The sequence below is a fragment of the Haplochromis burtoni genome, unplaced genomic scaffold, assembly GCF_018398535.1.
Source record: "Haplochromis burtoni strain Fernald_Lab_line unplaced genomic scaffold, NCSU_Asbu1 Contig_379, whole genome shotgun sequence".
NCBI classification, from domain to species: Eukaryota; Metazoa; Chordata; class Actinopteri; order Cichliformes; family Cichlidae; genus Haplochromis; species Haplochromis burtoni.
Window position 1 is genome coordinate 94,084 of NW_024582740.1, and position 26,300 is coordinate 120,383.

At 41.3% G+C, this 26,300-nt stretch overlaps 1 protein-coding gene and 1 long non-coding RNA gene across 2 annotated transcripts; one reads left to right on the plus strand and one right to left on the minus strand.

Annotated features, from left to right (window-relative positions):
* Positions 1 to 35: 35 nt before the first annotated feature.
* Positions 36 to 13,056, minus strand: emp2 (epithelial membrane protein 2). The gene is made up of 5 exons (XM_005943616.3): positions 12,900 to 13,056; positions 4,570 to 4,863; positions 4,380 to 4,485; positions 4,159 to 4,299; positions 36 to 4,055 (listed from the first exon to the last, which is right to left on the minus strand). Exons 2-5 carry the CDS (start codon positions 4,645 to 4,647, stop codon positions 3,886 to 3,888), a joined length of 495 nt encoding a protein of 164 aa, XP_005943678.1. The 5' UTR covers positions 4,648 to 4,863; positions 12,900 to 13,056; the 3' UTR covers positions 36 to 3,885.
* Positions 13,057 to 24,123: 11,067 nt separating this feature from the next.
* LOC102291606 lies at positions 24,124 to 25,784 on the plus strand. The gene is made up of 2 exons (XR_317124.2): positions 24,124 to 24,267; positions 24,883 to 25,784. It is a non-coding gene; the product is annotated as an uncharacterized LOC102291606 (long non-coding RNA).
* The last annotated feature ends 516 nt before the right edge of the window (positions 25,785 to 26,300 follow it).

Sequence of the window (26,300 nt, forward strand, 5' to 3'; positions counted from 1 at the left end):
ATCTGGAACAACAGAGATATTTTATAGAAAAATAAATCACTTTTCCTGGAAACTTGGGTCCAAAATGGGATCCTATTGGTGGCTCAGCTGGTTAATAAAGAGGGACAACTACTTACTTACAATGACTTTATTACACTATATTATTTTCCAATCAGTGTTCAGGAATTCTCAATGGTGCTTGGTGCCATACCCTCAGGGACTTTAATGTTATATAAAAACACTGACAGCTCAATATCTACCTCAGTCACTCTCCCTGATCCAGCTGAGTCACCAATAGGAAAAATCTGCTTTTCACAAGAACTTGGTAACAGCAATAAGAAAATACGTAGTTTATTCCAAGAAGATATCGTCTCTCTCCCATATATAATATCTTATTGGAACTGATATGTTCCAGATATCAAGTGGAAGACAGTCTGGATGGTCCCCCATAAATATTTGATTGTAAATAAGGTGAAAGAAGTCTCATTTAAAATTCTACATAAATGTTATCCAGCCAGTCACTACATGGTAAACATGTCTACTTGAAAATCTCCCATGTACGCCATTTCTTTCTTATTGTTGTAATCATGAATCCTTTTCCAAACTTGCTGTGTTCTATTTTAAGATCTTCGTCCATTTCACTTTGTCAGGCAGGTTCTACTTAATTGATTTCTTGGTCTTGCAGAAATCACACCTGATGAATCAATGTCTTTCTCACACAGGGCCTGGTAGATTTGGACATATTTTTTTTCCCTTATTAAAAACCTGAAACAAAACTGCAGCCCCCCCCCCACAACAATGACACCTTTAAACTTTGTCATCATCGCTTCATTCATCTGACATCTTGGAAACAAAAGTGTTAAAAAAAAAATACAGGAGGTTTAATAAATAGGGAAAATGCTGTTGCACTCAGAGTGTAATTCCCATGAAAGTTTACAATAAAGCCTAAAATATGGTAAGTAGTGCACTGCAACATGGGAAAAGAGAAAAAGACAAGACACTGGAGAGCAAGTACGTATGCACACATTAATACCCAGTAGAACACTAGTTACAAACAAATATGTTTTATTTATTCAAAGGCATTTTTCGAAAGGTAAAAGAAAAATAAGCACAGATAAATTGATGTGTTGGGGCTGAGTATTTGTTCATAAATCTACTGGATGTTTGACCAGTGTGCCGCTTGAAGAATAAAATAAACGAGCTCGTACACATGATGTAGTTTTCTGCCGGTCCACTAGGTGTCGGTAGCAGACAAACGTTCAATCTGATGATGTGACCACATGACAAGAAATGTTAACAAATCACCAAAGCTGCCACAGAAGCTGCAACAGAGGACAAAATAACTAGTATATTGTAATTTAATTGGCTTTTAAAACAATACAAGGAAATGAGCCGTTAACAAGCAGAAACTGGAAATTGAAAAACTGCTAGCCTGCGGAAAACAACTCCACGCAGCAAAATATACACTGACAACATTATGGAGCAACATGAGACTTTAAATCAATTTGGAATTAATACTTCATTAAACATTAGAAATATTTCAGATGCAAAAAAGAAAGAAATCCCCATAAATACAGTTTTGGTTTCAACAACTCAATTTTTTCTGTCAGTATGACCTTATGACATCTACATGGGTATAAAACACACTACAAGAAAAGTATACTAATAAATTCACTCTAAAGATAATAACGTGTTTTATGTTGAATATCTACAACTGAAATGAAAGGGACAAACTATTTCATTTTTACTTTGTAGTGCCATAAAGACTGATTTGGTATGAGTTGCCCAGTTTTAGAGCCATCTGCTGTAGAAATATTCTTTCTTTGGATAAAATAAAACCAGATAACAAGGTGACTGCTTTGTGGTGCTAAAGATGGCTTTCTCAGAATCATAACCCAGTTACTCAAAAAAACAAAAACACACAAACCTTGTTACGAATAGTTTTTTTCTATAACTGGGCCATGACTTCTTAAAAGGAAAAGACCAGAGTATTTTTATTTGTTTTGGTTAAAGGGGGGGGAATTTGCTCTGAGGAGGCGGACATTTCTAGGGCGACTCATGCCAAAGCAATTTAGATGAATAAATAACAACACACTCAATTGGGAAAATATGTTAATTTAACTTATCTGATCAGATGCCATGTTCAAAACGTTGATTTATCCACAGTTAAATATTGGTCTGCTTTAAAAATCATTACATCATAACTAAAGTAGAGTCAACATTAACAAACATTTTTGATAAAAGGCATTTAATTACATGAGGCTTTTTACCAAGTGAAACACTAATGATGACAACTTGACAAAACGCATGAATATCATGGTAATCTTGGCCTTTAACACGCTGTTTTGTTCATTTTCAAGTATCGACTTGGGATAGTAAAGCTAAATAACTTCAATTCCACGCCTTTTCCACAAATCTTCATCACTGGTGAGTTAGCAGGTTACAAACTTCTGTGTTCCAAGCTTTATCTAACATTTCTCTTTACAACAAAAACAGCACAGTGCATCTCTGAAGTAATCCAGCACAACTATAATCGCTGATGCCCATGATGGTTTCAGTTCTTTTAAAGTAATGCAAGGAACTGCTGGCAGGTATAACATCTAGCTTACTATTAAAAGCTGACACATGAGTAAGTGCAGAGATGCTAGAAATGTTCCAGTAATGGACCAAGCAGTAACCCAGCCAGAGAGGGGAAAAATATGGTAATTACTTCATACATCGCCAGTCGCATGATGCTATAATCTAATAAACAGTGGTTTCAAAAGAATAGCTTCAAAGAAGCTGTGAACAAAACAAGCATAGTAATAACAAAGAAATGTTCATTCTTCTTTGAAGTTTACACATTTCTATGTCGTTTTAAATCCCAAATCTCACAGCAAATCACTGGTTCCTTTCTAACCATGAAAACACAAAAAGTAACATAAGAACATAAGAAAAAGGTTAAAATCCTACATCTTGTATCTCTAACTACTGATTCACTACACTTCTATGCTGTGGTTAATATTTGTTTATTTATATGCCTTTTATTTTATAGATAAAATTTTTATCATTTGAGTCTAGCCTTAACTATACACACACAGCAAATATGTACAAAATAAAGTCTGTCAACTATAGATTCACAAAAAGAAAAAAAAGCCTTTAGCAAGTCTAGGAGATGTCAGACAAGCCTCCACACTTTTTCCTTCTTCCACTATTATCCTTTTGGATAAAACAGTCCTGTGACTGGAGTTGGTGGAAAGCAGGAGACAGCGACACAACAGGGGGAGACAAAGCAGAGCTCTCTTCCTGTGTTTTTGCCAAGGGAAAGGGAGGAAGGTGAAGGTAAGTTCTCACAAAATGCAGCAAGGGTCCTCTGGAGCCTCGTCTATGCAGAGCAGTGGATGGGTGATGAAGTCACCTAGGCTCTTGTGGTGTGCATTTGCATCGAGCTGATTTGACCTTATGTAAATGGAGCTAGCCAGCACAGTGTGCCATGCTGGCAAAGGTAAGGTTACACTGTTTAAACAAGGCACTGCAGATCAAATGTGAATCACGGTGCACTTCTCGCCTTAGATAATTGCAGAAACATACTGCAGTGGCTACCACAGACGTAAGCAGGGGAAAAAATTGGACTGCCATGTCTCTAAAGGACTTGAATCCGAAGAGTCATCTTTGCCACACTCAGTAAGAACAATGTACCATCAGGAACAAGAAGCTCATGCATAAGATGGACCAAAAAAGTACTAAATGTTTTCTAGATTTGCACCTGTGATTTGAAATGATGCAGAATTTGAAGCAGATTCCAATAGAAAATAAAAAATAAGGGTTAAAAAAAGAATGTTAGATGAGAAAAATTGTTTGTTTGTACTCATATGTTCAAGTTTCCATTTATAGAATTTGAATATTGTTTATATAAGCCTATTATGTCTATTTGCGTTTCCTGAGCACCAGGTACACGAGGCCACTGATGAGAGTCATGGGGAAGCTGATCCACGCCACAACATAAGAGGAGCCGAATGAGCCTTCCTGAAGGTCATGCTTATGAAAGCTTTTGTTCTCGGCCGTGTAGATGGACACCGCGATCATCACACATAAAGCTGGGAGATGAGAGAAGAGATAAGGAAAAGGATGGAAATCATACACACGGATAGTGGATATAAGTTGCATTAGAACATTAAAAGTTAGATGTGTTTTACATACATGCCAATATCTGGATAATGGCTGTGAAAATGAATCGCTCTCCCTGTTTGATCCTGAAGAGCTGAAGGATGAAGACGAAGAAGCTGACGCAACACAATATAGTGGCAAGGATCATGGTAGCCTGGACTGCCTGCAGATAAGCTGAGGAGAGAGAAGTTAGAAGTTGTAGCATACCCAGACATACATTTACAGAGATATAGGAAGTATACACACTGTCTTACCTGCATTCACAGTGTGACTGTCCTCAATCGATTCGCAAGTGGTGTTACATGCGTACCATAAGTCACTAATAATGTTAATGCCAGGTCTTGATACCACCCACCACGCCTACATCAGGGATAGACACAAGCATTGTTAAAAAAAGTGAAATGATTTATGTTAAAGGAGTATTTATTTTCAGTGTGTACTTACATTGTGAATGGTGGCAACGAAGAGCAGGATGGCTGCAGCCAGATGAAAGAGTATGATGAAAGCTAAGACGATCAACATGACTGCCCTTCCGTCTAACTTCTATCTGCTTTTTGTCACCTGTCGGTCAAACTGGTTAAATACCCTGCAGGCCGTTTCCCCTCGCTGTTTGTTTCTCCCACTGGCTGATTGTCAGTTTTGGTGGAACCACTTCTGTATGTTTATGCTGGCTGTCAGACAGGCGGGGTTGCAGACTGATAGTGAGGAATGGATCAAGGCCGCTCACATGAAAAGAACCTGTTGGAAGCAACATGAGTGTAATAGCTGAGTAAATGAAAAAAAAGAAATGATTTCTTTAATCATCATCATCATGCATGATCGATACCAATATCGATATTTGGTGATGTAAAAATTCAGCTCGTATAGATACACAAAACAGAAACAGATGTCCCAAAAATGTGTTATATGTGGTCGTTGATAAGTCCTAGCTAAGATAATATGACAATGTTGTAGGGCTGCACGATTTGCATAAAATGAGAATGACGATTTCTTTGCTTAGAATTGAGATCACGATTTTCTTTTCCAATATAAATATTTATTGCGCTTAACTGCACATCAACTTCGTAACAGTTGAGACTGAACATAAAACAATAAATAAACATAAAAACAACAAATGTCTCACGTTTTGTTGTTGCCGCAAAATGTACTGCTTGAAATTCCGTCTCCACCGTTGCTGGACACTGCGTGTATAGAGCAGGTAGTGCAACAATAGAAACGCACTGTGTAGCGTTTGTCTAGGGTGTTGATCATTTTCCTAAATCCCTCGTTTTGCACAGTGTTGATGGGAGCCATATCTTTGGTCAGGTGATAAGTAATAGCCTCCGTAATTTCTTTGTGCCTGCGGGAGTTCGACGGGTATAGGGAAGCGCTGTATAAGGTTCCCGTTATTGATGTTTGGGTGGTTGACCGGGACGGATTTTCTCCTGTCACTTTCTCCTCATCCCTGACATGTTCTCAGTTGTTTTTTCCCTGCTAATTTTAGCATCACACGGCACAGCTTCTGTATCACGTGGTATAAGGCTCCGCCCTCGTCATTTGTTGAGCAGGAAGAGTGAGCGCTTGTTTTCATGCAGATTACGTCCCGGATCAAAATGCGGTACAATCATCGTCGTCTGTGTGTTTTTGTTTTTTTTTAAATCGTTGTCATTTGGAAATGAGATCGCACATAAGTATGAATCGAGATCGCGATTTTCTAACGATTAATCGTGCAGCTCTACAATGTTGTTTAAAAAAGTGGTCGATTACTCTCGATTACTAGTCGTCGTTGACTGTCGAGTGCAGAGTTGCAGCGTGGTGGACAAACTAAGCAAGATCAGCACTCATGGTTTGAAGGGCGTTTCTCCCATGTCATCTTTATTTTTTTTTTCATTTTAATTTATGAGCTAATATGTGCCAACATACATATAATGCCAAATAACTAATATTGGCAATGTCAACACAGTCTTTAACTGTTTATGGTCATTGCACAGTCATACCTTGTACAATAGTACAATGAAACTGGAGTACTGTCCAATATCAGCCTTCAAAGAAAAGCAAGCAGTAATTACAATATCGACAGAATAACATACATACAGAACAAAATATAAATTATGTATAGAAATGAAATGTATAATAATATAGCACTGACAGGATTTTTTTTAACTATTTAGAAAATATGTAGATAAAGCATCGCTAAAAACTTCAATTACAATCCGTCTATGTATGTTCTGTTACATTGTGTCCAAATAGCTGTCAAAGAAACAGTCAGAAGCCTCAGAGTCTTCCCTTAAATTAAAGAAAACACACATCTTATGTTTTGTCCAGCAAATCATGTGTACATGTGTGTCAAAGAAAGAGTGGGTGTTTTACACAGTATATATACACACATTTACAATGTGTGGGAGTGTAGTGTATACTTTGCAGTGATTAAAGGCCTTCATTCAGACTTTATGGCAGCGAGGACTCAGCAGTAAACTTTTTGGGGGGGGGGGGGGGTGTGTGTGTGTGTGTGTGTGTGTGTGTGTGTAAATCTGTGTTTTGTTCATTCAAACCTGAGATTAACCAACACAATGATACACAATTATCAGTTACAAATTTGATAAAAAGAATGCCAGTAAATCAAGACGCACTGCCGTGGATACATTTCAGTAAAGTTTACATATTTCAAATGAACCAAGGGCACTCAGTGTGCAGGTTCAAATACCAGCCTATTCTACTTCTTCTGCAGTGTGACCTTAGCCTTTGTAGCAGTATGATTCAAACTAAATGTCCAGAAGTGTATGGTTTCACAAATCACTGTTGACAGTCATAACAGGTTGGGTGTATCTGTTAGGATAAGACGTATTTGTGTCTGAACAGGCAGTTATTTGAACAATAAGTTACTGTGTTCTCTTTCTGCAAGGTTGCGCCTGATTTATTTTCTTTTGTTATTTTCATTAGTTTTTATTTGTGTATTCTACAGACAAATTCCTCAGAGTGAATAAAAATGTGGATTCTATTAAAAACAAAAAAACAAAAACAAACTCAAGCATACCCAGAAAACCATGTGTGAGAAAATCCAGGGTTGAGTTTTGCTCAGCATAAAAAAAATGCCTTGTCAGCATCATTCGGTTATTTGGCTGCAAATGCTCACATAACACAGGATTCCAAAATCTACAATTCAACTGTGACATTTTACAGCACAGCTTTAATGGCACTTTATAATATAATGTGTCTGCAAATGTAGGCCTACATTTCTGAAACACATACTGACTAGCATCTGCGTCACACAGTGTCACACATCAAACTCTACCGTGGAGATAACGCACATAAAACAAAACATATGATTTAGATTTCTGGAAGTGCCTCCCACCTAAGGTTCAGAAGCTTACGAGGCACAGACGCAAGCATATTTAAAAGCATGTGAGTGTACACAATCACACACACACACACACACACACACACACACACACACACACACACACACACACACACAGCCCCAGCCAGACTGTAGAGGAATTAGTCTTCCCCGCCAAAATGGAGTCACAGTAAAAACAGTCTCTGCCCACCAACAGGAAGCAGGTCACAGTTTTTGTGTGCGAGTATGCGGTTGTGTGATGTGCCAAAGGATAGGTCCTCCCTGTCTGGGTAGGGGGGAAGGGGGCACCAGGTGGTAAATAGTAAAAAGGAAGCGGGAAAATAACAACAGCCATCTAAAAGCACAGGGTTCAGGTTTCCAACAAGTATGCGAACAGCAAGGGCTTTTCAAGCCAAAAGATCATAATGATACTGTTCTGAAAATCAAACTGGAGAAGACAAAGGCTTGGTAAGACTCATTTAAACCGAGACCAGAGGTTGTGAGGAAAAAAAAACTACAAAGAAATGGAAGTGAAAATCCTGTCGCACGTGAGCCTGCAAAATGTTTATTCTCAACATAAACGCTTTGAGGCAATAAAAGCCTGCGATGTCTGTGTTTATATGGTAGTTTGGTGTCATTGTGTGTTCATATGTGACACCTTATATATAAAGTAGCTACTGTATGCCAACTCTCTCAATATCCACACAAAGTAGTGAATAGCACACATATAACACTTTATAATAAATCTGTTTCTGTAAATCTGATTTTAGTTTTTGATTTTACAGAGAAACGCTAGCACAGTGAAGGAAGCATCGAAAGACATTTGGGAAAAAGGGCGGCCAAAGTTAAAAATAAAAGATAATTTAATTCACTTCCAGTGCAATGCATCTCTTTGAGCCTAATCTGACCTGCAGGGACATTCTTTGGAGTGGAAAATAATCCCCAGACATGCACATGTGGGCACACACAGCTGGATCTTCTACTGTCTGCAGCTGCCTTCTCATCTCAGCAAAGAGAGGAGGAGCACGGGAGGAGGGTGGGATCAGAGAAGCAAGGAAGGGAACCCAATTGGAGGGAAATGGAGGGAAGGCAGAAAAACAAAAACATGAGCCTAGAGGCACATACTGAGTACAGTCGTGCAGACTTTGATGTATGCACACATACACAGAATGCAAAATCGCAAACATTTGGGAGCTGAGTTAAATATAAGAAAAACATACGATTCGCATAAGGAAAATGTAGATAATTGAAAGTAAATGAAATAAGTGTCTTTTGTGTTGGTGAGTGCTTGCACTGTAAAGATCTTCATTACTTTGACTGCCAGGCCCCGATTATCATGAGCATGATTAAAGAATAGAAAACAACACTTACTACAAACATACCCTAACATTAGCCTAATGTGGACCCTGCACTCCCAGCGACCCTAATGGGTTTCCCTCAGCGCTGATAGTAGAGTGTGAATTGTCGTTCCTCTGACATCAGGCAACAGCTGACACACAGACACACACACTATCCACATTCATGTTGCATACATTAGCCGTGATTCTTTGACCTGCTTCACACCAACACGGCACAATTTGTCACACCTTATCTATCATAACAGACAGATTTTATTTGTCTCAACTGTGAGGTGTGCGCCACCAGAACAAGTAATAACAAATCTATTGTAACACCATCTTTGTCGTGGTCATTAACAAATGTAATCTGAACTAAGATGTGATGTTCACAAGCGAAATGTAGCTGCTAAAGGGTAACCTACAGAAGTTGAATTTTTGCTGTTATGTTTTCCCTGTGAGGCTAGTGTTTTTAGAGCTATTCAAAGTGGGTTTACATGGTTTAGGGGCTTTAGTTTTGTGAGACCTTCTCAGCACAAAAAAAATGACCATGGAAAGTCTCTAGTCGGAAAAAAGAACAAAGTGAAGCTTAGCTTTTCTCCACATCAGCAGCAGTATAACTCAGGTCATTTTACAGTAAGTATATTATCCTGTGTTTTGTTTGTACAAGATGTGACAGTTCCCTTTGTGTTTAACTTTAGGAAAGTCTGGCATACGGCTAGGTGTAAGCAGAGAAACACAATGACAGATAACTCCAGTTACCTTCCCTGTCACACAGATACACACACGCTGACAAACACCACAAATGAAGCCATTCCTCCTCTCCACTCAGCCTTATAATAGGAGACTGGGGGGGGGACTCAGTCAGTGGAAGAGTGCAAGTGTGTATATGTGTGTGCTCATGTCGACTGATTCCCTTGTCTGGTGGAAAATGCTGACTTTTAATGTCCTTTTTTTCCCTCTTTTCATAAAACACAAAGCCACAGACTTAACTGGGCCTCTGCATCTCACTCCCCCGCCTCTCTCACTGTCCCATTCTCCCTTTCTCTCTACTTATCTCTCTCTCTGTGTCTTTGGCCATGGAAAACTGGATTGAGGGGAAAAAAAGAAGAGAGAAGGGATAGAAGACTTCCAGTGGAGCCCTCTGGCCCTCATCTGCCTTTACTCTTGAATACTCCTTTTTGTGTATGCACAAATATTCAAAGAAGCTTAAGCTGACAATTGAGAAACATTTGCTCATGAAAAACTCAATCTCCATGAGAAATTAAGACTCATTTTCAGTGCTTTGGTCATAGACTTGGTCATAATGTTAAATTTATATATCATAAGATTCACTTATAGCAAAGGGGAACCAAATCTTTCTGTGTGTATACGACTTACAGGCCAAGCTTTGGATTACCTTTACACAAAAGGTACACTTTCCCAGGACCGATGGCAGAAATCAAGCATTATGTATCTATAAGAGGTCTTTTTTAGATACGATGCTGCATTCTAGATGCAACTTTACAATTACTACAAGGGGAAACATTTTAGTTCATCCTTAGGGACAGTGTTTGGCTACATTTGTAGACCAAACCCTGTATATTGTGTAGCAAGTCAACAGTACTGTGCTGTTTTAGGGGGATTTAAATGACTCAAAGTCATGCAGCATCTGACTGAATTTGAAGGACACAACAAGGATTGGTGAGACTTTAAATGTCTGTGTTGAGGAGACCCAACCTGGCTTCATCTTTCAGGGACTAGCTTTAATGGGACAACACAACATTAGGCTTCAAATATTCAATAAAAGTGGTACTCTGGACTGACTGTTGCTCTATTCCTTGCCATCCATACTAAAATATTAGAAGAGTGTACAATACAGTCTATGAAATTGCAGATAGACCAGTTACTTCGGTGGTTATTTGTGTTATTTGTCTGTGAATGCATACAAATGACGTATTCACATCCCAAATAGACAAAAAGACTCACACAATATCAAGTTTTTCTGAGTACTAGTGAAGGGTAACATGAAGTTACAAAAGAGCCCAAAAAATAAGAAGAATCTGCACACATATACACAACTGTTTTCCTTCTGGCTTCAAATACTTCAACACAGGCATTCTTTCATGTTGGACGCTAACATGGTTTTTAGGTGTGTGTGTGTGTGTGTGTGTGTGTGTGTACGTGTTTTTCTTCACACATTCCTAATGTGACAGTGCTGAGTAATAACTTCCACATGGAGAGACAGAGGGAGAGAGAGGTTAAGTAACACCTGACAGAGAGATGAAAAGGAGACCTCCACTCACATCTCCATCCCTATTTATTTATATTGTTCATCTTTTTCTGTTCTTCTGTCAGTCACTTCACACTTGTTCCCTAATCGCTTTCATCTGTCAGCGACGCTTAAAATCTCTCCATAAGCCTGCTGTCTAATTCCCCTCCTATCATATGTCACTCATGTCTTTCCGCGTGCCACATTCTGTATGAGGGGAAATGCTTGTGGCTCGCTACCTCGTGTCACAAAACATAAGTGTAAGAGGGAAAATGCTTCAGGAGTTATTCTGCCTGAATTATACATCCAAACCCTCTTGCACTCTAAAACTTGACTCTGATGGGATGAAAACACACCACCTTCAATATGGTGGGATGATGGTATCCATCAAAATGCAGCCACGTTTAGCTTCACTCCTGTATTTAGCAATTTATCCATCCATTTGCTCACTCAGTGTCTTGCTTAACGCACTTGTTCACATGTATATTCCCTGTATGTGATTATTAAGAGATATGGAAACCAGATTTCGGTTCGAGCCCCGGCTCCGACAGTCTCTGTCGTTGTGTCCTTGGGCAAGACACTTCACCCGTTGCCTACAGGTGGTGGTCAGAGGGCCCGGTGGCACCAGTGTCCGGCAGCCTCGCCTCTGTCAGTGCGCCCCAGGGTGGCTGTGGCTACAATGTAGCTTGCCATCACCAGTGTGTGAATGGGTGGATGACCGAATGTAGTGTAAAGCGCTTTGGGATCTATAGGGACTAAGTAAAGCGCTATAGAAATACAGGCCATTTAGCATTTACCATATTGTGATTGCAGCATGGTCTATACCACAAGTGGCATTGAGGCTGGAGTAAATAATGCTTTGATGCCTCAGTTCCTATTTTCAGGAGCGTGTTGCAACTTGACAGAGCCCCCTCCCGCCAATTTAACTTTGCCCACGCCATCCAGTGTATCCACATTATTGCAGTTCAACTGTAACCCTCCCATTTCATATGTCCTCATATCTTTCTCTATACTTTTATCTTATTTGTTGCTGGAGCTAAAAAAAAATCTGTAACCACAGAAACCTAAAATAACATAGTCTAATGTTATTTTCTATCCACAAGAGGGCGACAGGCATGAAGAGAAACAGGGATCTACCCCATTAAAAACTTAAAGACAGGGATAAAGGCATTACAGTGTGTGTACTGCATTTAGATGGCACCCCTTAAATATATTATAAGCAACATATATAAAGCATAGTCCCGGAAACCACAACCACAGCAACATAACAGCCTTCTGTGTCATGTTGCAGGAAGCCCGATCTTTAAGTCCCAGAGTTCACAGGCGCATATTTTCAGCGTCCATTGAAAAAACCGAAAGAAAAAACTAAATGTTTATCCTCCTTCCCAAAACACTAAAGTTTCTTTCACTGGACTTAAAAATACGTTTTACTCCCACACACATTATCAAAGTGGCTGACAACGCCCCTTTTATTTCCAATGTCTGAACTTGGAGCTGAGTTACAATCTGTGTAAAAATACCCACAGGGCAAAACACGGCAGTAAGGGACCCTTAAACCCTGCAACAAACAGTAAGAGACGGCCTAATGTCCAAATACGCTTAAACAGACATACCATAAAATATATATTTTTTTAAGGTTCTGTTTATTTATATATTTTGTTGTTGTTGTTGTTGTTTTAATGTATTAATTAATGTATTTATTTATATTTTTTAGACAGCTGTCTTCTAGAGCAGTAAACACGTTACGCTGCACTTCAAACACATAAAGTTGCTCTGAGTGATGCCACAACTCCCACATAGAAAGTTCTGTTTGGCATTTAAGCGCCAAACTAAACTTAAAATAAAAGTTATCAGGAAAGAAAAGTTCGCTCACCGAATTTGGTCCAAGCACGAAAAACAACTCTTCTGTGGAAGAAACAGCCTCGAACGTGAGAAAACAGCAGCTGTCGTTCTCACTAGTAGTCAAAAAAAACAAAAAAGTACAAATGCACGTCCGATAGCCCGGCCGTCGAGAGCGCGCGAGGGAGGGAGACCTGGAGCTGGGTGTGGTTTGGACTCGATGTACTGGGAGGTCTACGTGTGCGCGCGCGCGCGCGTGTCGCTGATAGGTGACAGGAATTTGGGGCCCGGCGGGAAAAAGAAAAGAAAAGTATGGTGAAAAAAAATAGAAAGTTTATATTTCCTCACATGGCTACAGTCTGAATGAGAAAAAACAAGCGGAAGGAGTCCGAGGACAGGGAGGGAGACAAAAGGAAATTAAAGAGATAAAAGGGGATGAAAAGTGAAGGAAAGGAAGGAATGAAGAAGGAATACTGAAAAGGGGCGAGGAGCGGAAAAACAGTTGACTCTGTTACCTGTGTTTTCTTTAATTTAGATTTTTTAAGTATTCCTTCATTTTAGAGGTCAAAATATTTGTAATTGCTGCTTTGCTGCGTTTGCAGGACCCCCCCCCCCCCCCCTTGTATTCTTATCCACCTTAAACACTCCTTTTTCATTGTTGTGGTATTTCTGGACTTTACCTCCGAGGCCCAGTGTGGGCAGCGTTTGGATTTTCTGCTCATAAAGTTTGGTTTCCAAGTATAGCACTGCTTTCTTGGCGGGCTGCCACAGCTTGTTATAATTAAAAGTTCTTTCTCTTAGGTTCTGCCACGAATTTAAAACAACTGCTTCTTGGAAGGCCCACAGTTTACATCCACACAAAGAGCAATCATGAAAAGACAAGCACAGAAAATGAGATCTCCCTCTTTAAGCTCTCACAAGTCACTGCTTTGCAATCAGAATCCTGCCCTGTGTCTGTTTGCTGACAAGCACTACCAATCTCTAACACTCCAATATGTCATGCAAAAATACACTATAATGCCCCAAATTTTCACTCACCCATTTAAATCATTGAATTCAGGTGTTCCAATCACTTCCACATTCACAAACATTTTTTTTAAAGAATGGGTTGCTCTCAGGAGCTCGGTGAGTTCCAGCGTGGTACTTTCATAGGATGCCACCTGTGCATCATATCTAGTCTCACTACTAAATATTCCACAGTCAGCTATTAGTGGTATTAAAACACAGTGAAAGCGATTGGGAACAACATGAACTGGTTGGCAATGTAAAATCACAGCATGAAGTCAACAGATGCTGAGGCTCATAGTGCACAGAGGTCACCAACCTTCTGCCGACTTGGTCGCTACAGACTTCCAAAGTCCATCTGAGTTTGAAATTAGCTCAAGACCATGTATCAGACACTACTGGACTCTATGGAGACATGTTCTCTGGAGTGATAAATCATGCTTCTCTGCCTGGCAATCTGATGGACGAGTCAGGGTTTTCCAGGACAATGGTACTTGTGTGACTGCATTGTGCCAAGTGTAAAGTTTGATGGAGGGGGATTATGGTATAGGGTTGTTTTTCAGGAGTTGTACAGTTTGGGGATGGTCCCTTCCTGTTCCAACATAAAGACATGGATGAGCAGGTTTGGTTTGGAAGAACGTGACTGGCCTGCATAAAGTCCTGATCTCAACCCAATAAAATATCTTTGGGATGAATTAGAGCAGAGACTGTAACCCAGGCCTTCTCATTCAAGATCAGTGTCTGATCTCACAAATTTGCTTTTGGAAAAATGGTCAGATTTTCCCATAAACACTTCTAAACCTTGGGAACCTGGGCAGCACGGTGGCACGGTGGTTAGCACTGTTGCCGCACAGCAAGAAGGTCCTGAGTTCAATTCCACGATCGGGCTGGTGGAGTTTGCATGTGTGGAGTTTGCATGTTCTCCCCGTGTTTGCGTGGGTTCCCCCCGGGTACTCCAAAGACTGTCCAAAGACTTGCAACTTGTGGGGATAGGTTAATTGGATAATCCAAATTGCCACTAGGTCTGAATGTTAGTGCGAATGGTTGTTTGTCCCTGTGTGTTGGCCGTGCGACAGACTGGCGACCTGTCCAGGGTGTACGCTGCCTCTCGCCCTATAACAGCTGGGATAGGCTCCAGCGCCCCCTGCGACCCTGAAAAGGATAAGTGGAAGTGAATGGATGGATGGGAACTCTTCTTCCCTGAAAAGTTGACGCTGTTATAGCTGCAAAGGGTGGGCCGACATCCTATTAAACTCCATGGATTAAGAATGGGATGTCACTCAAGGCAGATGTGCAAATACTTTTGGTAATCTAATGTATTTTTGTATGGTATGCAGTTGATGTAGTTTTAGTTAAGGTTAGCATAGTTCCATTGGTCTGCAACATTCGCCTAATTTAACAGAACAATCTAGTAATTTATGTGTGATGGTGTCTTGCAAAGATGTAGATGAGATAATGAAACATAGAGGCTGTTTGGTAGATATGAGGTTAAAGTCAGAAGCTGAACATCAGAATTAACTATGTCTACTTAAAGGGTGTGGCGATAACAAGACTGCATGAAGAGATCTGGAATATTAAAGATCATGGTGCCATAGTTCTTGTTTATATTGTTGGACAAAGCTTCCTCTTGTTTCCAGTATTCATACCAAGCTAGAGGTTGGAGCGCCTTACTCATCTGTCTCAGCCCAGAAGCACAAAATGAGCATCAAGCAAGTTCACAAAAGGGTTCAAAAGTAAATCTATTCACTCATTTTGCTAATCTCAATAGGTCCAATAAATGCAAACACAGAAAGTCTTGAGGAATCATAGAAAGTAATTCAACAATCCTCATTGCTAGTTTTTCTTTTGTGGGGTGAATGAAGCCTTCAGTAATACGGATGCAAAATGAGAATAAACATTAAAAATTTTTTTTAAATGTGCTGCATAAGAGAACAGTTTGACTTCAGCAGAATGCACCTATTCATAAATGTGCTAACAGGGGCAATGCCATGTGCTGAAGAGGCATGTAAAGGTAAGATGAATAAACAGAAATAATTTCTCATTTTGTTTTACTTACTCCGTTGTTCCCACATAAGTGTTTTCATTTATTTACCACTAAGGGCGTTTATATAATGTCACACCCATCTCTAAAGGCGTATCTGCTGTGGGACTGGGTCTGCAAACAACTCTCCCATCAAGACTTGCCATTTGCAAATAATTGACAGCCTAACTTAAACCTCAACAACTATCAGGAATCCCATCTCTTGTTACCACTTCTTTTACACTCGCCAATCTTACATCGTGAGTTTAGGGCATCTTTGTCTCGCCTGCCTTGCCTTGCTGGCATAACCGCTCTGACAAGGTGGAATTCTTTCCTGTGGTCATAAGGAAGTAGTTGATAAAGACAAGCACGAGGTAATGAAGAAGGCATTGTCCGAGCTCATTGTGCAGCTCATAATTCCGTGCATTTTCCTCGCAGCCGCAGCTCGTGACTGCTGCCAGTGTGACAATGGCTGCAAATGCAAAAAGAGCTGATGTTAAGCATCACCTTCATAGTGAGGCAGCAGTGTTATGCCAGCCAGACACATGGCATTGGGCTGCTTTGTTCAAGAGCTCCACTGATTTAAAACAATAGAAGGAAATGGAGCTTAGAGGCATAACGCTAATATCCTGGTTAAATAAAGCTTCAAAGCTCATGTCCAGACAGTGTAAGATTTTCATTGAAATGAATGTGTGTTCAGGATGTCCTGGTTAAATTTACACATGGATATAATTAAAACAGAAATTCAAGAGCTTTTTGGAAGAAATTAATTGCTTTGATGTATCTTGATGCCATTATTTGTTATCACAAAGTGGGCTGGGCAGGAAAGCTGCCAGGATCGTTTTAAAATAAAGCCTCAGGTCATGTTGCTGTGTGAGAAGAAGGTTATTGTGGGCAAAGAAAACACTGGGCTTCGCTTGTTTTGCAAATAATGTATGCATATTTTTAAAGAATGCACACATAATGTGTTGTGCAGGACGGGATAGGATGGATGGAATCTGCTGTGGAGCTGATGGTGCCACATTCCAATTAATACAATGGATTATCCCTCATTTGCTGGCATTACTTTTTCTCCTTATTGGATTCCTTTCAGCAAGCGTGTCACCACAGAAACGCGCTTTTTTTTTTTTTTTTAAGCAAAGCATCATGCTACAATTTTAAGAGAGCAACTTAAAAACAATATTCCTGGATGTTTTGGTCATCTTTGTAATTTTTCTATTTATTTTGTCTGCCTGCTTTGGTTTAAGCCTGGTGAACATTTGTTGTTCATTTCAACATCCCTTGTTGCACAGCAAACACACACATTCGCACGCAGATGCACGCACATCCAAAGCCTGTGCCTGTTTAAACAACAAAGCAGTCCCATCCTCTTTAGCCCCTCAGGTGTCCGACCCCTATACCACTGCTATAACGCATAAACACACCATGCAAACTGGTTTCACCTCTCTGCAAGGTGTTGGGTGTCCATCACACATACGACAAAAATGAGAGACTTACTCATGTTAATACACACACACCCACTTACAAGTATGTCACTATGGACACATATCAGTGGCCTGCTATTGTTGTAGACATATAGGTGGTAACAAAAAGCTAAAACCCATCTCCGCCCAAAACCCTGCAGCAAAGAATGTTACTAAAGCAGAATTAGATTTCCGCTCTCTTACTGCTGCCATGTTTGTACAAAATTGAGATGTGATGTGAAGCTGTTTGGGAAGATTTGCAAATAATTTCAAACTTTAAATAAGAATACCCTCATCCACTAATGGGGTTAAATCTTAACCATCCAAAGAAAGAAGAAAAAAGTATAAAAACAAGATCCAGAAGGTCAAAAGCAGCATCTGTAGTGGTCTGTCTGGTAGCTAGTGGACATGGCATGGTTAGCTTACACCCCAGTGATAGCATGTGCTGCCATTCAGATAATGTTTTGTTTGTTTATCTCAGCAGGACAATGCCAAACTGTATTTTGCATATATTACAGCAGCGTGGCAGCAATGCTAAACTGGCCTGCTTGTGGTTCAGACCTGGAGCATTATGAAATGAAAAAATATGACAAATGGGGCCCGAGACTGTGAACCACAGCAACTGCTCTTATTCTCCTCCAGAGGAAGTGATGTAGCAACATAAAAAACATGGGACATCCCAACATTTTTGGAAGTGTAAATTCAATACGAGGACATACGCTCACTGGACACTCTATTAGTTACACCTTGCTAGTACTAGCATGGTGCCTTTGGAACTGACTTAATTTTCTGTGGCATAAATCCAACAAGGCTCTTCAGAGATTTTGGTCCATACTGACATGATGGCATCATGCAGTTGCTGCACATCCATGATGTCAATCTTCTATTACACCACATCCCAAAGGCACTCTATTGGATTGAGATCTGATGACTGGGGAAGCCATCTGAGTAGTAAACTCATTGTCATGGTCAAAAAACCACTTCAAGATTATGTTAGTCTAGTGTGTGTGCATTACATACACACTAGACAGGCGTGACCAGCAACAGCACTCACATAGGCTATGGTGTTTAAATAATGCTAAAGGGCCCGAAGTCTGCCAAGAAAATAGCCCCCACGCTATTGCACCATCACCACCAGCCTGAACCGCTTTAATGAGGTTGGTTAAGATAAGATGACCTTTATTAGTCCCACAGGTGGGAAATTTGTTTTGTTACAGCAAAAGTGCAAAGGTATGTAGCAGAAATTAGAAAACACTGGAATGCAATAAAATAAAATAAAATACTATATACAATAGAATCAAATAGAATAATATATACAATAGAATAAAATAGAATACAAATGCTATATACAACTGAGTAAGAAAATACAAAAGTACAACTTTGTCAGAGAAAGAATTGCACATATAGCAGTCTTATTGCTCATGTGTGGGTTTGATCAGCTGCAAAAGTCTTTGTTGTGGAGTCTGACAGCAGTGGGGAGGAAAGACCTGCAAAATCTCTCCGTCCCACACCGTGGGTGCCCCAGCCTTCCACTGAAGGAGCTGCTCAGTGCTGTCAGAGTCTCCTGCATGGGGTGGGAGATGTTGTCCAACAGGAATGACAGCTTAGCCGCCATTCTCCTGACACTGGCCCTTCGGATCAGCCTGTTCAGTCTCTTCCTGTCCCCTGCAGAGATGTTGCCACCCCAGCAGACCACACCGTAAAAGATAGCAGAAGCCACCACAGAGTCATAGAAGGTCTTCAGGAGTGGGCCCTCACTCCAAATGACCTGAGTCTCCGCAGCAGGTACAGCCTGCTCTGCCCTTTCCTGTAGAGGGCGTCTGATTATGAGTCCAGTCCAGTTGATTGTTCAGATGAACACCAAGGTACCTGTAGCTGTCCACAGCCTCAATGTCCATACCTTGGATGTTCAGTGGTTGCAGTGGAGAATGTTGTGCCTGCGGAAGTCTACCACCAGCTCCTTGGTTTTACTGGCATTGATCTGGAGGTAGTTCAGCTGGCACCAGTCCACAAAGTCTTGAGTCAGTCCTCTGTACTCCTTGTCGTCCCCATCAGTGATGAGGCCGACTATTGCAGAGTCATCAGAGAACTTCTGCAGGAAGCACTGGGTGGAGTTGTGGGAGAAGTCTGCAGTGTAGATGGTGAAGAGGAACGGAGCCAGAACCGTTCCCTGTGGGGCCCCCGTACTGCAGACGACCCTGTCCGACACACAGCCCTGAGTCCTCACATACTGTGGTCGGTCGGTGAGGTAGTCCAGAATCCATGTAGTGAGGTGATGGTCCACTCCAGAGTTCTCCAGCTTGTCCTTCAGGACCGTGGGAAGAATGGTGTTGAAGGCACTGGAGAAATCAAAGAACATAATTCTCACAGTGCTCCCAGCGGTCTCCAGATGAGAAAGGGAACGATGTAGGAGGTGGATGACGGCATCATCCGCTCCAATGCCAGGTTGGTAGGCAAACTGAAGTGGGTCCAGTGATGAGCTCACCAGGTGCCGAAGCTGAGCTAGGACCAGCCACTCCAGGGTCTTCATCAGGGGGGATGTCAGAGCCACCGGCCTGTAGCTGTTGAGGTCCTTGGGGCGTGAAGTCTTTGGCGCTGGTACAACACAGGAGGTTTTCCAGAGCTCTTCCCAGCCTCAGGCTCAAGTTGAAGAGGTGCTCCATCACCCCACACAGTTGGTCTGCGCAGGACCTGACCACCCTTGAGCTGATGCCATCTGGGCCCGCTGCCTTCTTGGCTTTAATCCTCCTCAGTTCCCTCCTAACCTGGGTGGTTGAGAGACACAGACTGGAGCCTTGTGTTGAGTGTGTATTGGATGCTGTTGTTGGGGGTGGGGAGGAGTGAGCAGGGTGAGTGGAGGAGGTGTGAAGTGTCTGAGGTGTCAGAGGTGAGACAGCAGTAGTGGGGGGGTGGGTGAGTCTGCAGCCGATGTTGCAGACTGCCTCATGGCTGAATCAAATCTGTTGAAGAAATGATTCAGTTCATTTGCCCACCTCACATCCCTCCCAGGCAGAGAGTTCTGACCTTTGTGGCCCGAGATGGTTCTGAGGCCTCTCCAGACTTCACCAATGTTGTTTTGTTGAAGCTGGTTCTTCAACTTCTGCCTGTAGCTGTCCTTCCCATTCCTTATCAGTCCTCTCAGCTCTCTCTGCACCCTTTTCAACTCCTCCTTGTCTCTGGATTTGAAGGCCCTCCTCTTCTGCTTAAGGACGGCTTTAATTCCTGGGTTAATCCACGGTTTGTTGTTGGAGAAACACCGCACAGTCCTGGTAGGCACGGTGTTATCCACACAGAAGTTTATATAGTCCGTAATGCATGTTACCAGGCTGTCGGTGTCCTCTCCGTGGTCGTCACAGATCACCTCCCACACAGTCGACTCCAAACAATCCTTAAGAGCAATCCGGTCTTCTGTTGTCAGGACTGTCACATCGTGTGGTCTTCAGCTGCTGTAACCCATCTGCTTCAACAGTCGACGTGTTGTGTATTCAGATGATCTTCTGCATACCTTTATGGCAACCAGTGGTTGTTTGAGTTACACTTGCCTTCCTGTCCTCTGTAAGCAGCTTGGCCATTCTCCTCTGACCTCTCACATCAACATTGTATGTCACCCAGAGAAATGCAGCTCACTGGATATTTTTTTCTTGTCAGACAACTCTCTGGAAACCTCTGAGATGGCTGGAAAATCCCAGTAGATCAGCAGTTTCTGAAATAGCTTGGCTGGCACTAACAACCATGCCGTGTTTAAAGTCAGATAAATCATCTTTCCTCCCCATTCTTGAACTTCAACAGGTGGTTTAGACTGTGTCTTTATACTTAAATGCACTAAGTTGCTTCCATGTGATTAGTTGATTTGATATTTGTGTTAAAGAGTGGTTGAACAGGTGTGCCAAATACAATGATCTCTGCACGATTAACATAAAATTATATATTTATTTAAATGCATATGGTCATGGGCCAGTTGCCTTGAGAGCAGCCTGCTCACAAAAACTAGCATTTTAACAGTTTCATTTCAGAAACAGACACACCCAGCCCACACTGTGAAGGCCACTGTGAATTATGCACTGTTAGTACTGCTGCTTATGTCCCAACTGCTAAATTTTGCATTTACACTTTATTTTAAACATTGTGATTGATAGCAAAATAGTCTAAACTGTAAGAAACTCAAATACTCCTTTAAAAATTGTTCTTCACTTAATGACAAGTCATGGAAAATTGCCTCCCTGTGCACTCTGTTCTGACCTTCATCATGTTAATACTCATTCAAAGACATTTATGCTGTGTGTGACCATGAAAACTGAAATCCTCCCACTCCCCTCGAATTCGTTTTATTCTGCAGTGCTTCTACCACTAGAAGCACGCCAGACGCACACACGCACACACAGGCACAAAGAAACACAACGATCTCCAGCCAGACAGGAAGCACCCCCACCTCCTCTGTTCCTGTTTCTCATAGTGTGTACAAGAGTGTATGTGTCTGTGTGTCCGCGCTCACTCCTGCTACTTTAGGCAATCAGCAGGAGGCAGAATGAACAAGGCAGGAAAAAACTACACAAAGCCAAGAGATAGAAGATACTGCTGTACAGAAGCAATATTATTAGTGAGGGAGAAAAATATGCAGAAGATTATACATTGAGAAAGAAAGCAGTCAGAAAGATGTGATTGTGGAACAATGCTGGCAGTCAGGCTCTTTTCTTCACCTCTCTCTTCCCTCCCTTCCTTTCCTCTGGTAGACGGAGGGAGAGGCTCAGGCAGTGTTGACACTGATGCAGACACATTTAAAATAATTGCATTTGCTTTTAGAATTACACGGCAACACAAACAATCATATTTTTTTTCAGTTTGCTGAAGCTGTGTGTCATCCAGACCTTTCAAACACTGCACGAAGTAACCTCATACCAGAATATTATCCGGGAGTTTCAATTAGGGAGGGCCAAAACTCCTCTAACATACTTGTACAGTGTTTGTCCTGCACAATAAAGAAAGTCACAAATGTATCCAAGCTTCCTGTTTTAGAAGTCAAAGCTCCCTGTTTAAAATGAAAAGAGGAGGACCACTTTGGGGGTTTGCACAATTTCAGAGACATAATGAAAAGTCGCCGTCTTATTCGTGTTAGAATTATCCTTATGCTGCTATCACCAGCCTGTGTTAGATGCCAAGTATAAGCAAGAGAAATAATTCAGCAGCAAAACACCTGTCATTACTTTTCCTGCTATTATTTCCTTTCTCTCACCCCACCCTGGTGAGCTGGTTTAGCTAGGACAATCTGGTTGAAGCCAAAAGACTTCACACACACAAACAAACACAAACGGACTAACACAAGCTACTTTCCGTTGGATTTGCATCCCTAGATTTCCATTCATTTGCGTGAGCATCTGGCCACAGGAGGCACAGAACTTCAGACACAGAGAGCCTAAAGAAAGTACACACAAAGCAGAAAATGAAGAAACCAAGAGCAGCGACTGCGTGATTTAGGCAGCAAAAAGTCTGCGGCTTCCTAATGCATAAAAAAACCAGTCAGTCAAAAAGGAAATGACAACTGGAACTGTAGGTCTGATAAGAAGGCCAACATTGAAGATCTGCAGTTAGTCATCATGTTTTATCAGCAATTTCTTTCTAAGCTGATGAACATGGATCACTCACAAAAATATGCATACATGCAAACACACGGTTCCCGGCATTTTCACAATGGGCATGTTCTCTAATCACCTAATTATTAGCAAAACAAATATTTTGAGATCAAGGTGATATTGAAAGCCAGACGCTGTACACTAGTCTGGCAGTGTTCATCCTTTTCACTCTTGCACAAAGAAGCAGATAACAGTACTGCTGGTGGGTTAAGAGCCTTCTACGGCCACACCCACCACACCCAGCTCTCAATCAAGTCCATGCTCTTGGCACAGCAAGGTTGAACTACCTGTGCAACCTCTGTAGGATCCAGGCATTTCCTCATATTACCAGTAGTGACTCTGACCCTAGCCAAATGCAAAAATGAGTGAAGTAAAAGTCAGAAAGGAAGAGGAGGGAAAAATGTGAGTGGCCTCCACTTGTAAAACCAGTTTTGTGTTGGGGTTTGTCTCATTTTTGCCCCTCTAGTGCACCTGTTGGTAATTTCATTAATAAACAAAAGCAGCTTAAATTGATCAACAACCCCCCTCTGCTATTTAACTGACCAGATCAATATCCCAGAAGTTAAATTGACTTGATGTTATACTCCAAAAGAAAAACTGTCCCTTTAAGAAATCCAGTGAGCTAAGCTCAAAATGTGTGTAAGTTTCATGCTTATAGATACAAAAAATATACAGTTACCGGTACGTGCTGTACATGACAAAATGCTCTTGTTGGACAAGCTATTTTCATTGTGCTCGACCTTTGTGCCTCTCAACTGTTGGAAAGTGAATTTGTGAGTCCAAAAATAGCAAAACACAAAATTCCTTTTGTGAAACACAAAACTTACCATGCCTGTTAGCATGCGTATTCCCTGATATCAGACTGACAACACAATCTGCAAACGGCAAATATTGTATTTGTCATTTGTACGGTAACAAAAGTATATATCATCATGTGTACATGAACGCAGTGAAAATACTCTTATGTCTAACATTGTGTGGCCAGAAATAGGCTGCTGGCCAAACTAATCTTCCTTCCTTCACGTAAACACTATCTCACGCGAGGGCAAACACACACACGCACACGCAACCGGCTTCCCGTCCTTGGAACAAAGATAACCCCCCCCCCTCAGCCTGAACTGTTGCACCCAAGTACAAGAAGACATATAAAGAATCCAGAAAGACCAAGCAAGATAACAATGGTTATCCTGGAGCACCCTGCTCAGACAGAGACAGCTGTACTCGTGTTTTGGTGGCTCAGCTTCCTTTTTTGGGACACGTGCTGTAAAGTAGAAGGCTTAATCTAAGGTAAGGCTAAAAGTAAGTCTCCATAAATCAGGATAATGTGCTTTGACATGGTATTAAATTGTGTTTGCATGTGTGTGTGAGAGAGTGTGTGTCATCCCCCTGCACTGTGGTGAAGGCTGCAGGTCAAAGGTGAGGTATTATTATAGCAGTTCACATTTACACACACAATGATTACACTGTCTGTGTCTTACAAAAGTCCCCAGTTTACTAGCCCCTCTGATTACCCGTGTTTACTTATGAACACGAAGCAGATGCCATGGCAGTGTGGTGATTTTGTTTGGGGGGCACCATTTAATTAGCTTGGTCCTGGGAGCAGGGGGTGCATGTGGTCAGTGGTTTGGGTTGTTAGTGGGTGAAATGGAGGCTGGGGGATGGAAGTATCAAGAGTTGATGTCTGGGATTCCTCGTGCTACAGCCTGACCAAAATAACCACAAGAACCATTTGAAATTCTTCTCCCTCTGCAAAATGCATGTACATGATGTATAATGCTGTTGCTTCTCTTTGTGTAGGATATTTCCCTTGCATGCAAAATGTGTTTTGTGAAATTGTGTCTTTAGGCACTTTCTTAATAGCAGCCTGTCACAATAACACATCATTTTTTCCCATTTATTTAGCTGAATCTTCAAAAAGGGGCCAAAGATAACACACCAACAAAGTGATTCCCACAGAACTATCATCTAAAAATTCAGCACAGTGTGTACTGTGCCGTTAGAAAATTTGAGTAAACTGGACGAGTGGAAGACGAAAGAAGGCCTAAAAATTCTGAATGAATAGAGTTTAAAAGTCATGCCGTTAAGAAATAGGATAAAACCCTATAGACGGGATCTCGAAGATGCATCCAGCCCTTCAGTTGTTCTCATCAGAAATGGTCCCAGTGGAAGGGTGGCTTTGAAGAAGCAATCATTAAGCAAGTGAAACAGAGAGAAAAGCCTGAGGTATGCTAAATTACACAAGAACTTGAGCTAAACAAGAGCTGGTGTTACAGAGGGATGTTGTTCCAAAGTTGGAATTTTTGGTTAAAATCATCATCAGTGTGCCGAAGGTTGGTCTGGAGAGAGGTACAACAGTGAGTGTCTACAGCCATCTGTTAAACACAGCAGAGGCTCTGTTATGGTTTCTCAGCCAGTGGTGTTGGGGAGCTTGTCAAAATTGATGGAATTCTGAACACACAAAAGCGCCATTGGATTTTAATCCACCATGCCATACCATATGGAAAGCATCTGGCTGCCAACAGCTTCATTTGCTGGAGATCAGCATGGCTATGATCCCATGCACATAAATGGAAAACTCCTTCAGTGTGTCATTGAAGCTCAGCCATGGATTGGCCTCCTCAGAGGCTGGACATCAACGTTATTGAAGCAGCGTGGAATCATGTTGACAAAGAACGAAAGGCCGCCAAGATCCAAATGTAAATGTCCTGGAGAACTATACCTAAAGAGTACTTAAAGAAATGACAAGAAAGTTGCCATGAGAAAGTTCATGCTGTGCTGAAAAATAAAGACGTCATTAGAAAGCTTGTTGGAATTACACAAATTGTTTTGGGGTTTTTTAATGCTCTGATAAATCAATGCAGCTATTTCTTGTAGAAATGTGGAGTGGGTCAAGAGCCATGGAAGTGTATTTCCAACTATATAAAACTAATTCTTTGCAGCCTCTCATTTGTCAGTGCAAATTAATGAATGGAGACTCCATGCATTCCAGGAGAAGTGTGTAGCTGTCTGCATCCCCGGACCAACAAAGGGAGTTGCCTCTAACAAGGCGTGGCTCTTGCAAATAAAGAGCGCAGTTTTATTTTATTTTATTTTTTGTTATATACTTTTATTTGATTTTGTCACACAGTGAGTGTGACCCAAAGTTAAGCCGCAAGTTGTCTCATCTGTTGACCGGCATATATCAATTCACTGTACGCTATTAATTAAATATGGCTTAGAAGAGTAACATCATTTATTTGCATGCGTTATCCCTTGGGCAACATCCACAGTCATTTATGCCCACACATACACAAAGTAATCCTTATGGTGTCGTGAAGCTG